The sequence below is a fragment of the Dreissena polymorpha genome, unplaced genomic scaffold (genome assembly GCF_020536995.1).
Source record: "Dreissena polymorpha isolate Duluth1 unplaced genomic scaffold, UMN_Dpol_1.0 chrUn038, whole genome shotgun sequence".
Taxonomy (NCBI): domain Eukaryota; kingdom Metazoa; phylum Mollusca; class Bivalvia; order Myida; family Dreissenidae; genus Dreissena; species Dreissena polymorpha.
Genome location: NW_026273352.1, coordinates 136,721 through 151,489, shown reverse-complemented (window position 1 = coordinate 151,489; position 14,769 = coordinate 136,721). Strand labels below are relative to the sequence as shown.

The 14,769-nt window shown below is 36.0% G+C and overlaps 2 protein-coding genes across 15 annotated transcripts in view; both read right to left on the bottom strand.

The window, feature by feature from the left end:
* Positions 1-658: 658 nt before the first annotated feature.
* The window catches only part of LOC127863793 (uncharacterized), a 147,444-nt gene continuing 133,333 nt past the window's right edge, over positions 659-14,769 (bottom strand). Inside the window, exon 6 of the mRNA XM_052403454.1 lies at positions 659-1,181. The gene's annotated coding sequence lies outside the window, so the exon portion shown is untranslated. The remainder of the gene's footprint in view (positions 1,182-14,769) is intronic.
* LOC127863790 (sodium/glucose cotransporter 4-like) overlaps positions 659-14,769 on the bottom strand; it is a 29,852-nt gene continuing 15,741 nt past the window's right edge. For 8 of the 14 annotated variants that reach the window (XM_052403444.1, XM_052403442.1, XM_052403440.1 and 5 more), the window contains 9 exons: positions 14,514-14,649; positions 13,442-13,549; positions 11,910-12,060; positions 10,870-11,035; positions 9,573-9,788; positions 8,936-9,077; positions 8,416-8,502; positions 7,634-7,716; positions 6,041-6,538 (listed from right to left, as the gene is read on the bottom strand). In XM_052403444.1, coding sequence (XP_052259404.1) covers positions 6,305-6,538; positions 7,634-7,716; positions 8,416-8,502; positions 8,936-9,077; positions 9,573-9,788; positions 10,870-11,035; positions 11,910-12,060; positions 13,442-13,549; positions 14,514-14,649 — 1,323 coding nt within the window. In that variant the 3' untranslated portion in view covers positions 6,041-6,304. Of the gene's footprint in view, positions 1,190-5,628; positions 5,768-6,037; positions 6,539-7,633; positions 7,717-8,415; positions 8,503-8,935; positions 9,078-9,572; positions 9,789-10,869; positions 11,036-11,909; positions 12,061-13,441; positions 13,550-14,513; positions 14,650-14,769 lie in introns of those variants that run through there. The other 6 variants (XM_052403446.1, XM_052403447.1, XM_052403448.1 and 3 more) reach the window with 2 other exon arrangements.

Below are 14,769 nucleotides of genomic sequence, written 5' to 3'. Positions count from 1 at the left end.
CTGCATCTCGACTTTACTCGCTGCGAACTTTCTTAGCGGGATGACCTAATTAGGGCTCCACTAAGGAAATTTGCGGGGAGTAAAGTCGAGATATAAAGCGAATTTAAATACGAAATTAACGCTAATAACCTTTTTTACTGATATGGCTGAAAGTGTGCTTCATTTAAAAAATAAACAAACATAATAAAGGGTATAAAATGGCGAAAAATAACTGCCTCGGCATGGACGTCGCCATCTTGACTATCACGTGATTACCCCCTCTAAATGTCTTCGTAATAAAGTGCTTCAACCAGATAGTCGTAAATGTCCGCGTTATATGGCGTCTATACAATCTATTCAGCATGTTAACAAAATTAGTTGTTTATTTCAACCATTTAGCTGTTTCTACGTAGAACGGTGGTAACACAATCCTGTCAGCAAAGCTCAAGCAGTACGGCTTTTATACCATGTAGTCACCAATGACAACACAGTGCGATCTTGATACTCTCTGGTCATGTATGTCCACATGGTATTGCGTTGACCAAATACAGCCATAAATGTAAACCTTGTAGGATGTTTATATATTCAATCAAGTCATCAATATCCACGAAGTTCAATGTTTTAACAAACCACTCAGCAAATTTCGATGTAGTACAGTGTTAATACAAATAGTCAGTAATACTTAGGTAGCTCGGTATTTATTAAATATATTCAGCAATATCCACATTGTACTGTGTTAAGCTAAAGCACTCAACAATGTCTTCGTAGTATGATGTTTTTACCAAAGAGCCGTAAATGACCACGTACTGCGGGGTTTTTACAATCTAGCCACAAAAGTCTAGGTAGCACGATATTTGTACAATCTTGTAAGCAAGTTCCATATAGTACGGTGTTTTTAATGTAATGTAGTACGGTGTTTTTAATGTAATGTAGTACGGTGTTTTTAACATCTTTTCGTTAAATATATGTACTTATAGTAGGGTGTTTACACAATATATTGACCAATTGCTGCGTTACTGTGTGCGAAGGCTAACAGTATGGCGACGGTGTTTAGGCAAACATGATCGGCACTGTGTTTATGCAAACACGATGGCTACTGTGTTTATGTATACACGATCGGGACGGTGTGTATGCAAACACGATGGCTACCTTGTTTATGCAAACACGATGGCGACGGTGTTTATATAAACGCGATGGCTAAGGTGTCTAGGCCCATTGTGTCACACCGGTCTTACTGACCTGTGTGAATGCGCGCTAAGCATTGTGGGAAACGGACTTTTTTCCATCATGGCGTTGGTAAACATAATAAACACGGAAGTGAAAAATGGTAATTAATTATTATCAAAAACAGGCCCCATCAAACCGGGCCAGCTGTAATATATACATGGATGCAGTTTATGCTTCAAAAGGAGCCACTTTTCATGTCAGTCTATTGTTTGTAAGAATCACTAAACACGTAACTTAGACTAACTAAACACGTTGCAAGACTGTATCTTCGAAATAGTAAATAAATCAAAATCATTAATAAATATTTATAATTAAATACCTGCTGAAATTTGAGAACGTAAACGATTTAAAATAAACGCTGTGAACATTACAAGGAATCTTACATGTAGGCCTCATGTGTGAGAGGATTAATCAGGGATAAAATAAATGGAGTTCAAAGGATCTAACATTTTGAGGAGGACGTCATAGTATCTTGGACATTTGGCACTTTCATATATTTATTTAGTAGATACTGAAAATGCTGAATGTGCTAATTGCAACATCAAAGACGAGCAGGTGAGATTTTTACAGCTTTATTCTTCTTGACATAATGTTGTATGTTTTCCATTTAATTTATATGGCGCTCTAGTCTTATTTATAAGACGCGCAAAGAATTTAGAGATACTTTTTATATGGGCTAAATTCTTTGCTCCAAATATTACCCATATAAAAAGTAGCTTAATATTTAAGAGCGTCAAAAATTTGGACTAATGGCGCTCAATTTTAGCTCGGCTGTTTTCGGGGAAAACCCTAGGTATTGTCATAGCTCGTCGTCAGATGTCCGCGTCATGCTAAAATCTTTACATCGGCTCTAAAATCAAAGTGCTTCCACCTATAACATTGAAACCTCACATGTATATGCACCGTGATGATTTCTACACACCACACCCATTTTGGGGTCACTCGGTCAAAGGTCAAGGTCACTAACCTCTAAAAATTCTTTTAATAAATTTCATTTATTCAAAACTGCACCGCAGCCTAGCTTGGCACCCATAATGTGGTGCTCTTGTTTATATATAATTTTAAAAATGTATTAATAACCAGAATAGTTTATGCATGTATAAATAAAAAGATACAGCCATGAACAGTGTGTTTTAATTTTTAATAAATATGCTTTGATTGCGTATATGCAAAACAATGAAGTCCATATATTGTTAACTGATTTTTAAAATGTTGAATGTCACACATTACGTACCAGTCCGTTTATGTACCGACACTTTATGTACCACTATCTGACACTTTATGTACCATATTTATAATATAAAGAGATAACTAATTTAATATGAATGTGTGTTATTGATGAAATGTATTTTGTGTGATAGTATTTATGAATTAAGACTTATATATTGGCCATAGATTTTATATTTTGTCAGATTGTCTAAGTGTCACTTAGTGTCTAAGTTTAATTTATTAGCCCAAGTACATGTAGTACTTAATAAATGATTTATTAGTCTTACCTGAAATTGAAGTAAATTATAAAAATTCATTTGTCTCTTATCTTATCCTGACTAAGGATTATAAAGTCTAAAATGTTTGTATTATATTGTATAATTGAAATGTGATACTTTGAAGAGTAGAGAGAATGACCATAATGTTCAAACTGTAAAAAAATCAAATTATTTCCTTCTTTAGACTTTAATCATGTTTAGAGAATGACCTTAATTCATTAGGACTGCTATGAATAAATGGACAATAACACCTATATTTTATGTAGGTGGTACATAAAGTTTCAAAGTACCGGTAGTACATAAAAGGTCTGGTACATGTACATAAGGTGTTACACCCTAAAATGTTCATGGTATCAGTGTTTTAATAATGTAGTGTTTCTTATTATGTATTGCTTAGGTTGTTTTGTTTCAAATTTCAAATTTGCATTTATTTTAAAGCATTTTAAGTCATTTTGTGAATTCCATGTTTTTTGTAATAAGGTGAATTATGTTGTACATGGCGTCAAATATTAATTCATGGTCGCTATGGTGTAGAGAATGATGTCCGCTGGGCGTGGGTTCGATCAATACTCTGGAAGTTCTCATTATCGTCTCCATGGACAACACGTTCTGGTGTACCAAGTAGTAGTAGTAGTAGTAGTGGTGGTGGTTGTGGTGGTGGTGGTGGTAGTAGTAGTAGTAGTAGCAGTAGAAGTAGTAGCAGTTGTAGTAGTAGTAGTAGTAGTAGTAGACTAGTGGTAGTAGAAGTAAGATCAGTAGTAGTAGTTGCTGTTCTTGTTGTAGTAGTAGATAATTAATTAATTAGTAGCAGTAGTAGTAAGAGTTGTAATGGCTGTGTTTGTATTTGTATTTAATTCTGATAATACAACACAATGATGCTGCTGCTAACGATGATGATGATGATATGATAATGCTGCTGCTGATTGTGATGATGATTATATGATGGCACTTTGGTATTATAAAATTTGTGAGGTTCAAAACACAAAACCTGTTGGATAATAAAACTTCTCATTTTATGACAAAAGAGCTAGATTGTAGAGTAAAAAATAAGTATAAAATTCCCTAATAAGAAAGCTACCATTAAAGGACCATGACTTGTGGGCTTCACCAAAAGCAATGCATGAAACAGTTATATCTCTTTCAAATGCACTCAATATTGCTGTTCCAATTTATATGCTCAGAAATGCTTCTGGATGGGCATACACCAATGAGTACTTTCCTTCAGTTATTTCTTCTAAAGACACATTAACAACACTGTCGCCCTTAGCAGGATTTCCGGACGCCCCCCCTAAGATGTTCCCTCCCCAGACATTTCCCCCATTTTAGTTTTAGTGCTTACATTACCCCCCCCCCCACCCCCACCCCACAATAAATTTATAATGGTTTGGTTGAAGTATAATCTTGATTTATTATAAAATGATTATTTTGCTTATGAAATATTTTTATGTGAAGCAGCTTGTTTGTTGTTTTCTTTGGATTAATCAGTCATTATTTTTGTTAAACTGTTTAAGGAGTGCATGTAAATCATAAGTAAGACCTGCATGTTGGTGTACTAGAGGAATACTAGGGGAATACATGGGATATTCTCAAAATCTTACGCATGTTGTTTTTTATATAATTAAATAGGATCAATTGATGAATTAATTCCGCTTGAGTCAACATGGGCTGGGTTGTGGAACTATAGTTATTTGTTGTTTTTAATCCAATTACATAGGGTACTATGTAACTGTCAAAGAAAATATGCATTCATACGCATATAAGCCAAGTGTTGGATGTCACTGATATTTTCAATTTTACTAGTACCTAATTAAGACTAATTAAAACAGAATTGGACTTTCCTTGGAAAGTATTTATTATTAATAATAAAATAAGCTAATGTAATCAAAACATATTGATATTTTAATAATTTAATTCAATGATATTAATAATATTTAAATTTGCCCCAAAAAACTAGGGCAGGTAGATAGGAAGGATTTTTTTTGGAAAACCAACAGTGTTGTCAGTGTAAAATATTTGTAAAGCTTCTTCAATTTCAGTTTTACATTTTATGACCTGCAACATATTCTATGCTACTTTATTTTAATATGGTAAGTCATTAAAGTGTTATTTATTTTTCAACTATATAATGTGCTAATCTCATATAATGAATAACTACCCCATTTAAAGATGACATCTAATCTAAATTCATTAATACAATAGTTATAATTGTTTTATTGTAACATACTATTCCACTAAAAAATGACCATCATAGAACATCAATGCTGTGCTTTTACTAAAATTTTCATTGATCTCGTTTATTTAAAGAAAAAAATATCTCAGGCACTTTAAAAAAAATATATAATTAGGGTGTCAAAATTTCGAGGGGTGAACGGAAGACTGTTGTAACTCATATTAAATAAAGAAGGAGATACTGCAGTTTTCCGTTAAGCCCTCGATTCAACAAACTGAACAAGTCAATTTGAACTTCTCTTGCAATGCAAATGGAGCCACTTGAAATACCAAATTGTTCCCATACTAGTCGGCAATATAGCTATGACATTGTGTCTATTCATAACACGCATCAGATACACCTTCTGAAACTTTTTAAGCGGTTTTGAAAACGCTATTTCACTGCAAACTTTCGTCAATAAAGGATACATGTTGTTATACAACCGAAAGTGAAAGTACAGTTTTAAAAAAATGAATAAAGAGCGAAATTGTTGAAAACTTACGAAAATTTTAATTTATACTAACATAAGACCGTAAGACTGAACAAAATTATACTTAACTTTTAAATCATAACATGAAAGTTTACTTATAAAGCAAATTCTTCATTCATCCGCGGACTTCTTTGTGTCGTAGTCATAAATGCCTCCAAATGGAGGTGCGTGATGCGTCTAAGTATAGAGGTGACAATAACGTAGTGACGTCACCATTTATGTATAGAATGGTCTAGGCCTACACGATGGCTACGGTGTTTATGCAAACACGATGGCGACGGTGATCATGCATATCATACAGACGACTGCTGCTACGTTGGAGACGAGTTTCCAGCGAGGCTGCTCAGCGATATCTACCATATCCACCCTCTGAACCTATGAAGTTATGATAATACAGGATGTTGACATGCATCGTTATCCGTAAATCCGATCAAATATTCACACAAATACAGTTAAAGCGGGTATATACGATTTTGTTAAATATTTATAACTTTATAAAAACTGTGTAAAAAACTAATTATATATATATTTCAATATAAATTAAAATAAAAGTTAAGAAGAACATGTGTCGAAAATGCAAAATAAGCCAGATATTTAATTATGAAATTGAAAACGGCTGTACAGCCGAATTCGCCAGCATGTATACCATACATGTACGATGTGCATCTAAACTTACGAGGGGTGTTCCAGAAGTTCGTGGATTTTCGCTATAACTTTCATTTGGTAACATAAATGGACAAACAAATAGCATGTAAAGAATATTTCCTCCTTTCCAAATCTACTCTCCCAACATCATGGAAATACATAAAACAATAAATATATATCAGAGATTTAAACATGTGCACAATGCGCACACCGACGCACGTGTAACGTTTCTGTTCAAAGTCAATGACGTTATGAAGTTAACAACTGTCAAATCTTTTCCACATAATCACCTCCAATACGAATGCACTTTATGTGTCGGGAAATCCACTTGTCAAACGTGTCTCTATACCAGTCAGCGTCAAAAGACGACACGATTCGCTTTGCTGCAACTGTAAGTTCCTGTTTACTTGCAAAGCGAATACCGCGCAACTGTGATTTAACTTCCGGGAAGACGCGGAAGTCCATAGGGGCCAAATCCGGGCTGTAAGGTGGACTTAGGCGCTGTAACGTGAAATTTGCCGTCAATTCTGTTTATCAACGACATTTAAACCAAATTATATTCGCGTAACGCTCACACTTATAATAAAATACACGCGTGCGCCGCATGTCGTTACTGAGGTCTCTATGGCAACGCGTTTCAAACGCGCTTTATGGAATTCATGCATTTTTAGCTTATATATAAAGTTCATGGCAATTGGTTTGTATTATATGTAAATTTCATTGACTTTTACCAGCAAACTAATAAGTTATAGCGAAAATCCAAGAACTTCTGGAACACCCCTCGTAGTTTAACGGTTTATAATACAAAGACGAGTGCTTCGGTTATTGTAGGAAAATATGTACGTCACTATCGGCTCGGGGCGCTAATTTGTCTGCTGCATTTTACGAAATTCGGCTTTAATGTATAATTTTTCTTGCCTATTTTGTGTTATTGTAACATATTTTATCAATATATTACAATTAAACACATACAAAAAATCGTATATACCCGCTTTAAACATAACGTTACATTTTCACAAGAATTATTGTTTTAAAACAGAGGAGATGTTAATAGGAATATGTTTTTGACAACAGTTAAAATATGATTTTCTAAAATAAAATAGAATGCTTTGTAAAACCACACCCTGGTACGGCAACGGATAAGAGAATGGTGAACGAAATAATGAAAAGTGGATTTTTTAAAAACATTGTGTGATCTGATTGTTGATGATCAGACTTATTGTTTAGTGGAAGATATTCATGATTTTTATGAGCACTCTATCGAATAAAAATCGTCTCCCTGACCGCAACCATGTCAGCGCAATAACAGCTTTCGAGTTTTCACTTTGAAATAGCGCAAAAACTCCGAATACCAACGATTTCATTTGGATGATTCTATGTATTAATACAATAAGGAGTATCTCACATTAGTGTATGGTTCGAAGTTTGGTCCCACTGACAATTTTCGTTATTAATTATTTAGCATAAAATAAGGAAAGTTAAATCTTAAAAGTAATTCGGGATTTTAACAGAATGAAATCGCCTCTTTAAATCTAATCATCCGTGTTTCATGATTTACGAAAAGTCGTTGTGAAAAAAACGAGGAGCATATTGTACCTTCCGCTTGTTTATATGAGTCTTGTCGACATTCTCCAGTCCACAGATCCAGTTGAATATCCGGCGATAACAGGAAGTACCCCCTGCAATATGAACACTATAAGCTAACAAGCGTGGTCAGTTTATGATCATTGTCATAAGTCAGTTTACAATAATAGTCAGCAAACATCGTGGAAAGGGTTATGATCGGAGTATTCAACTATCACACTCACCGTGGTTTAAATTAGTATCTGAGTCTTCAAATATCAAACTAAATTATAATCCAGCTCCTTCAGTCCCCACACTCACCGTTGTACTTAAATTACGCCGTGGTTACGGCTTTTATGTTCCGGGTTCTCTCCTTTCACACTAGACCCTGATAACCCATTAGACCGAGTCGGCAACTGCTTATGGGCTCCGCGACTTTTAATCGCTCAATGAGACCGTGACGAGAAAAAATAATTATGGTATGGTAATGACCGAACGGTAACCACCTATAGTAATTTAAGTTTCATATTAGTTCTTTCTGAATAAAGAGTTAAATACCTTAAATACGGACTACATCGATTGTTTTCCACAATTTTTATCAAATAATCATTATGCCGTATTTGAAGTACGGTATCATACTGCCATTTTCTACCTATACAATGATATAGTCACATTATGTCTTGCCAGCCGTCACGGTGCAATTCTAATGTGAACGATTGAAATCGACTGGGTACTGGCGTTCTATTAGAGATTTGGTCAAATACTGCCTATTGGCCACTAAAGTGCTTATCCGCGCACTGTAAATTCAAACTCACCGTGGTTTGCGTTATTTTCGGAGTCTTCAACTATAACGTCCCCCGCCTCGGTATTCTCTGGCTTTTCTGGAAAATCCTCACTCTCGTCTGCAAAAAAACAACATATTAAGTGATTCAAAAGTTGATTCGTGATATGCAATCGTAATGATTATCAATACGTCTCTTTAAGTATTGAGTTTACATAATGTTAAAAGATACACGCGCATGTTTTAACAATTCAAAGGGAATTTCTCACATATTGGTAAAAAGCGCCTGATGCAGTCAGTATTTTGATGAAAAGCATAAGGCTGGGTAATATTTTGGAGATATGAAAGGTTGCCAGATTTTGAATCAAGATATTCGCATGCTCTCTCCCAATACTATCACATATGTATAAACCGACATAAACCGTCAAATAGTATAATTTTGTTTACAATTATTCGGATAATTAATTACTGTCACAAAACTAAAGCAGTATTCGAATAATATGATACCCGGACATGTGTTGATATCCTTTGGGTATTTAAATAACATTGCTCACCTGTTTGTTTGAGCACCTGCATCTCGCGTTCATGCGACTCGGAGGAGGTTCCACTGCTCGAGCTCGAGTAGTCCGCGTGCACGGTGTCGATATCCAGGCGCGGCTTCTTGCTGTGACGCGTCCAGAATGTGAGCCGGTACAACTACACGTGAAACAAGCAGGGTGCAATATTGCGCAGTAATGCGAAATGGAACTTCTAAGATGATGAATGAAATTAAAGCCACACACCTTGAAATGAAATACATGGCATAGTTTATTTAAGACAGACAGACAGACAGACATTATATTTTCGGTGTGCGTAATATGACGTTATTAAATGGGTCGAAGTAGTCCGGCTATTATGGTAATACGGAATTGGAAACAGCGAGAATCGTAATACGGGATTTTTTATTTCAACGATTGATACAACCAGTATTTTGTTAAAAGCATTAAACAGGTATATAATAAATACGAATATATCGAACCCAACAACTGTACGTTGATGTCCCAGACAACAATTGTTACCTTTGTTAAATAAATAAGAATATATCGAATCCAACAACTGTACGTAGATTTCTCAGACAACAGTTCCTACATTTATTAAAATAAATACGAATATATCGATACCAACAAATGTACGTAGATGGCCTATACTTACACAGCGGCGATCTATGGGTTTGGTGGCCATGGTAACGATAGTGGCGACCATTCCGGTAACAACGAACAAAAATATGGAGAAGTATAGATAGTGGAAGTTCTTGATGATGCCGGGGCGGGTGTCCTCTTCCCCACACACGGGCGCTTTGAATGAGTACTCGCCCACGAAGCGGGCCAGGCCGACCAACATACCGAAAACTAAGCCCCAGAACGCGCCCTGGAAAAGGGGCAGAGGTTAGTTTAGTTTTCTTATTTAAGCTGGATTGAATATAATGCATAATGTTTATTGAACCGCTTTCGAGTCCGTTTTCTGGGTAGAACCAGTGATTGGTGTCTTAAAGGGAGACGGGTACTGTATTGAGTACATTAATGATATAATAGAACAATTTTAAATTCATTACCATTGTACTATTTCGAGTATGTATAATTAGTCGGTAATGCAGATACATAATTAATAATGCTGACAACCCTTCACTATTGATACAAATCTGAGACTCACCAATATAGTATTTATATCAACAAACAGATATACCAATTATTAAAGCACATGAATAAGTTAAGACTATTGAAATTATTTAGGCTAATTTGGACCGTTATAATGAAGAGTTATTCTTCACTAAGCAACATGATTAATAATATATAAAAGATTGAAAACAACAAAAATACATCTTCTGTAAATGTATTATTATATGTGGGTAATTAGTTTTCGTTGATTTAACTGTTTATCTGATCCACTAAGTTAACACTAACACATACGGGGTAAAAGTTCTTCACAAGTTCCTCAGTTATTTTAAAAAATCACATTAACGTGTCTACGAACATGCATTTTCTCAACAGCGCAATTTCATTCCGACTAATATAATATACTTATAAAATAAACAATCTTGATATTGATAGTTTACTTAAACATGCTCAAAGAGATAAATAAATCACAAAACAGTCTGGGCAATTATATATAGAGAGTAAGAAATAACAAAACCATTTGGTATTCACAGAGGAACTTTCCAAAGTTAGCTTAGCCCATGTAAGAATTTTCCATCGAGAAATGGGAATGTAACCAGTATTCAAAAAGATTCTTCAAGTGACTGCATAACTTGTTCGTTTATAATCGCTATGTTTAGACCTTATCACTTTGCATTTTTCGAATATTAACTGCATTTTTGTTATATTATCGTTTTAGATCGCGTTGGCCATTTTGGGATCGTTTGTCAATTATAGCTGAACTCATATATATTACTTATGAGCGGGACTGCTTGCTTACAAGTGATTGTTCGTGAGTAAGCTATGGCTAAACAAACCTGCTCGTTAAGGCGAGGCCAAAATATGGCTAGGAGGAAAATACAGCATATAGGTGGCTGTAGGAAACTGGACACCTCCTGGATATACACATAAAGCTCGGTACCAGTCAGCCGCAGGACCGGGATCCAGATGATACTTATAACGACGAGGACAATCACGAACATCCTAAAACAGCATTATATTGATATACATATAGAGCTCGGTACCAGTCATTCGCAGGACCGGGATCCAGATGATAGTAATCTAGACGAGGAAAATCACGAACACCATAGAATACACGTTCGCAAACAGAAAAATAAATTAGAAATGAGCATCGCAATGGGAAAACATGAGTGTATGTATGTGCGTCAAGTGTCGTCCCAGGTAATCATGTGTGTGTATGTATGTGCGTCAAGTGACGTCCCAGGTAATCATGTGTGTGTATGTATGTGCGTCAAGTGTCGTCCCAGGTAATCATGTGTGTGTATGTATGTGCGTCAAGTGTCGTCCCAGGTAATCATGTGTGTGTATGTATGTGCGTCAAGTGTCGTCCCAGGTAATCATGTGTGTGTATGTATGTGCGTCAAGTGTCGTCCCAGGTAATCATGTGTGTGTATGTATGTGCGTCAAGTGTCGTCCCAGGTAATCATGTACATTAGCCCAGGCTAATCTTGGAAGACATTTAAAGCGCAGGCATTTTGCAATGTTTACCTAGATCGAGACTCAAATAAACAAATAAGAGCGATACTATGTAAGTAATGTATGCTACTGGTTTACAGATGTTAACTAAGGTTGTTGCCCTAAGATTTTGTTCAGCAAGTGTAACGTGTGTGCCTTTAAGACGCCTTGCATATTCAGATTGTTGATATATGTATGTGATTTATAATAAGGCAATCGAAATGTATGTGTTCCATCAACGGTCCCTATGGATTTAATACACGCATATATCCAATCCTTTACACACATAAATAATGTAAGTTTGAAGCAATGGACTATTTGGAGTGTTTGGCGGAAAAGTCATACTGGTAAGATTTCATACATCATTTTTTTAGATTCATACCTTCCCACAATCATCAGCTCCAGTTCGGACGCCTTCTTCCGGATGTGGGTCCAGATATCCATGGCGAATATGGTGCTGCTGCTGTTGAATATTGACGTCAACGATGACATCAGCGCTGACATCATAACCGCGAGCATCATACCGCGCGCGCCTGAATATATCACAAACGTTTGTTTTGATACGTGCATAATAACTTATTTGATCTTAGTACTGGGAAAACTGGGCTTGATGAATTTGCGTGAAGTGTTGTTCCATATTAGCCTGTGCAGTCCACACAGGCTAATCTAGTACGACACCCTCTGCCTTACTGGGATCCTCTCTAAAAAAGAGACTTTCTTTAAAAGAAAAATGACATACGAGCGGAAAGCATTGTCCCTGATTAGCCTGTGTGGACCCAACAGGCTAATATGGCTTGATTGGTCATTGGCCGCCCGTATACTTCTTACATGAACACCCGGTACTCTTAACTATACGTACATGTACCCCGGGTACGGTAAATATACTTAAACGTACCCGGGAATTTTAACGCTAAATCGGACGTTGTCGGGGTTTTTTTGGAATTAATTATGTTCACATTTATATCAAATTTTCTGTTAAATGGCCTCTAAATTATTAAAACTCATACTCAAAAAGCAGGTTGATGCAGTTTTTTTAAATAAAAGTTTGTTTAGGATTAACAATATCGTTTTACGGTAATCGGTAGCGCGTTTTACGACATCGGATTGTGGGCGGGACTACAACTCGGGTACAGTCTAATATCGACCGGGTACGTTTAAGTATACTGTCTGAACCCGGTGTACATGTAAGTATACTAAATAGTACTCGGGGTTCATATACGTAGTACCCGAGCCGACATTGACCAATCGAGCGCTAATATGGGACGACGCTTTAAGCACATGCATTAAGCCTTGTTTTCCAAGAAAGAATGTAATACATTTCCAAAAACCGGTAGAGTGGTGTGCGAGAGAGTGCAGGAATTTGGAATACAGCCTCTTGATATAGTGTTATACACTTGGCACTGACACTCCCTAAATTAAAATATTTAACACTTTGGTAATTTACACAACGTTTGTTTGTTCACAACAAATCTAGAAATTATAATGTAAACACGTAAAAAAATGTACATTCAATTTATGAAATACTGAAATATTCCTTTATTCGAACTGTCGTTTTAAGACGTTTTAACAAGCATTACGTATTCATCTCACCTAAATTAAATGGCTTAATCGTCTATATCGATGGAGTGATACGCAACTTAAGAAAAACGATACTGAAGTCAAAATAATAATAATTAGTTTTAGATATGCCACAATTGAACGGACTGTCATGTACAACGAACTTAATATTGTGGATGGGATACGTCACAGTAGAACTGCATTCCAATAAGGTATTTATATCGAGGATGGGAAACGTCACGATAGAACAACGTATTAGGCGCATGACGTTACTAAGTGTAGGATGCGTTACACTAGAATCTCTTTTTTAACGGAGGGTGTTTATTATTAGGAAGGTGTCACATTAAAACTGCCTACCTGGAGGAAGTAGGTTAACTACAAGGGTGGGGTATGCTACGTTTGAACAGCCCCCAGGACTGCCGCACACTTCTTTACATATTTCCGGGTCTGTACACCCCACAGTCTCTGAAATATCAAAGACCAACTAAACATTGCATGTCAAGCAACCAAACACTCACGCAATTCAATAACAATCGAGTTGGGAGAAACTCAAGTACTTTATTAAAGTTTGTATTATCTAACGGGAACGATAGGGATATGTCGACTTTTATGGCATTGAAGGAAACGTTACACATGGGTTGTGATTCAATATTACAATACAAATCTAATTCTCTTATAAACAATTTACACACGTTTTCTATTAATGACATGATCATCACATGATATTTGTTGACTTAAACGTTTTCAACTTAAAAAAATATAAGAACGCGGTTATGAGACTGGGTAAAATTCGGTTTAAATTATATTTACAGTGAATAACAATCTCACGTATATAAACAGAGAATAATAGGTTAGTGTTGATTATAGATCAGGTCTATCATGCGAGGCTTAAAAAAAAGCTCGAGCCTTGGCGAGTGCTTTTACGTGTTCGTGCCGAGCATGATAAACCTGATCTATAATCAACACTATTCTAATATTCTATTTATCCAACTTTTTATTCAGAAAACCTTTTTATTTAAACAAAATAAGTTTTCATGGGTGTTTGTCGTACTTTGATAATGACTGTAGTGTAACCAACGTCAGTGTATTACTCCGCGTTCCAAAATTAACCGCTGGTCAATTAATCATTTTTTTTAAATCAGAACATCGTTCTTTGACAAAGAGTCGTGAGTTATTAATAACAATTGTATTCATATTGAATTGCAAATTTAAACGTGTGATAAAATCAATATAACATTAAGTTGTTATATACAAAGAGCTTCATTTGTTTACAATGTAGCCTAACACCTGCCGTGGTTTATAGCAGAAAGTTAATCAACGTGGCTTTAATCAACCGATTTCGCCGTAAAAGTGGGATAAATCATGTTTAGTCTTCTGTTTTACAACTGACTAATGAATGCTGACCGGTCCTTCTTTTTACGACACTTGCCTGGAAACAGGATGCGCGCAATCATGCCCGGAAGTACGAGCATAAAGAGCGGAAGTATCTTGATGTACGCGCACAGGATCGTGCCCGCCTTTGCGTGGTCGTACGTCTTCCCCGCAAGGGCGCGCTGCACTATCACCTGGGTGGTAGGCAAATGAGGTAGAATATGTTCCACAATGCGAGTTGTTTGTACCAAAATGACATATCTAACGAACAGTTTTTCAAGTTCCTGATTATTTTTTTTTATCTACATGTGAGT